This window comes from Staurois parvus, unplaced genomic scaffold (assembly GCF_062004578.1).
Source record: "Staurois parvus isolate SC_StPar_1 unplaced genomic scaffold, SC_StPar_1.0 ptg001566l, whole genome shotgun sequence".
NCBI lineage: Eukaryota > Metazoa > Chordata > Amphibia > Anura > Ranidae > Staurois > Staurois parvus.
In genome coordinates, this window is record NW_028319362.1 from 566180 (window position 1) to 568912 (window position 2733).

Genomic DNA, 2733 nt, shown 5'->3' on the forward strand with positions numbered 1-2733 from the left:
AAGGCCATTTAAGGAGAACAATAAAATCAATGGTGAGAAGAAGTGCAATGTAATTTCTATGTAGTATAACCATGCCATTTAGCTGCTCTGTGGCCCTGGAGCAGAGGGTCCCGTAATTTGACCATATAATATTTTCTTAGGCAGGGGAATCATTGGGAGACTAAAGCCAAATAGAATGAATGTGTAATTAGTGTAGGTACCATGTAACCATACATCGGTCTTATAGCTTTAGAATGGTATATGTTTGAATAGTGAAATTGCTTTTGAGAACTGTGGTGGAAAGAAGTGGACATGTGGTCCAATTAGATCTGTGCTTCTGTGGCTCATTATATACGGTTTTCCTATGCTATGAGTTAGTATTCCTGAAATCAGCAATTACAGTAGATAAGCAAACATGTGACCAGCTACAGAAAAAATCCAGCAGTCCTAAGATTTAGACTTACCTTCCCCTAGGACATAAGACTTGTATGAGGCAGCACTTGATGAGGCTCCACAATGGATATCATGCACTTTGTTATATCACATGTATGACCGTTTTCCTGGTTAGATTCTCTGGAGGCATTTTTGTTTTCCATGGCAGGTGGACATATTTTAAAATGTCCATAACAGAACACCTCTCAGAGGCATTGAGTGCCAACAAGTCGCAGAACATCTGCCTGGCTTCAATGGAGAATTGTTGCCACTTTCCTGGTGCCAAGGTTAGGTCTTTCTTCATTTGCCACCAAGCAAACTCCCGATACATGGGGTCATGACCCCCTGCTTCTTCCCAAGGATATGAGCCGGTCATAGCTGTGTACAACAGGACTCCAAACGCCCACACGTCAATGCTCGGGTGCAGCAGCAATTGATCCCCTTCTTTTAAGCTGCACAATTCCGGAGCAGTATATGGGATGGACCAGGCCATACATGGTGCTTGAGTGCCCCGGAGCCTCGTCAGTCCAAAATCTGCTAATTTGACTTCCTTACATTCAATGTCCATGAGCAAAATGTTGTCCAGTTTAATGTCCCGATGGACCATTCCTCTGCTGTGCATAAAGTCTAAGGCACTCGCTACCTGTGGAACAAAACCCTTTACAACATCTTCATTTAAACCAACCTGTAGAAAAAAAAGAGAGAAAATTAGTCACTAGACACAAATATAGCACAATGTTACCCAACATATTGAACCCACCTTACCTCGTGTACAGGGAAACAAACATACATTAGCTGAATACACAAGGACTAGGATTAAAGGAAACCTGTCAGCATACAAAATGATGCCATTAATGGGGCAAGATCCATCTTAACCCATCTTACTCCATTTTAAACCTTGCTTCATAACTTGAGTGATACACATACCTAAAACAACAAGCGTATGCCAACTATACATCCTAACAACTCACTGCCCTGGGAAAGGAATCTTTAAAACTCAGAATGCTTCAAAAGCAACTAAAACTAGAAATCGTGACTTTATAAAGATCAATACATTTTTGATACAAACTTACATTTAGCTTTACTATTGAATGAAGGTTTCCAGCTGGTGCCACCTTCTGGACAAAGACATAGTCGTTGCTGGTTTGGAAAGCGATTTCATGGGTTTCAATGATATTTGGATGGCCGCTGAGACTAAGAGACATTCCGTATTCCACTAGGAAGTTGTCCATTGGAGTTGTCTCTTTACTCATCAGTTTCATAGCCACCAACTCATCTGTTAAAAAGAAAGACATAAAAAGACAATGAGTATCATAAACCCAACATTAGAGAAATGATGAAGCTTGCTAAAGTTAGTTAAAAGTTTCTGTAAATCTAAAAGCTCTGACTTATTAAGATCCATAATCATCACTCAAACACTGGAAGCAAGGGGGGCTTGGAAAACTTAGAAACTTAAAAAATGCTGCTCAAAGGTTTGGAAATGTTCTGCAGCCGAAGCACTCTGTTGATTCTTAGATCTTGGATGTCACACTCATATCTCAGTTTAGAAGTAAAGATCCTTTAGACATCTGAGCTGTAAATAGAACTAAATCTGCAGAGGGCACCCAGAGCATTAACTAGAATATGTAAATATCAGACTTGTATATTATGGCAGACTTGCTCATTATAGTCTCCCCTCCTCTGGTGATGCAATATCTACAGTATGATCCCCCTTGTTGCACCATGAAACCGAAGAACCTTTACCTGCTAGTTACTCTTTCCCTTAGTTTATTTCCACTCATTCAGAAGCACAACTGATTCTGTAAATCATTCTCTTTACATGAATTAGGCTACAAATTTACCTGAACCCCGATGTTTGGCCAAGAGAACCTTTCCATACGATCCTGTCCCGAGCTCTTTGATGGGGTGGAAGTGGTCTGTGACGTCCATCATCGTCAGGTTTTCTGAGGTTTCAGCGATGAGCTCAAGAAGTTTCCTTGCAGTGTTCTTGGTTACTTCTACAATGCTAGAAGCCATTCTGGAATCACAACATCAAAACATACAAATTAGTTTCATTTGGCACTAATCATTAGTAAGCGGCATTAATCATCTCTCTGGATATCACCCAGTTACTGTTATTAATTGTCACCTTCATTAGAGGTGGGGGGAGGGGTAGTATTGTAACTAAAGACAGTTATTTCACATTTTAAAGCTGATATATGCTTACAATTCTTATTAAATACATGTTGGGCTTATCTTGATGAGCTTTTATTCACAGCAAGTGGATATTGTTTTCCTATATAAGTCTGTGGTAATGCAAAACCCACTTGAAGCCGATTAAAT

The 2733-nt window shown here is 40.0% G+C and overlaps 1 protein-coding gene across 1 annotated transcript; it reads right to left on the reverse strand.

Moving 5' to 3' along the window:
- Positions 1-514: 514 nt before the first annotated feature.
- On the reverse strand, positions 515-2427 carry LOC149435270 (serine/threonine-protein kinase SBK1-like). Its single transcript, XM_089662846.1, has 3 exons — positions 2253-2427; positions 1485-1687; positions 515-1096 (listed from the first exon to the last, which is right to left on the reverse strand). Exons 1-3 carry the CDS (start codon positions 2425-2427, stop codon positions 515-517), a joined length of 960 nt encoding a protein of 319 aa, XP_089518972.1.
- Positions 2428-2733: the final 306 nt, after the last annotated feature.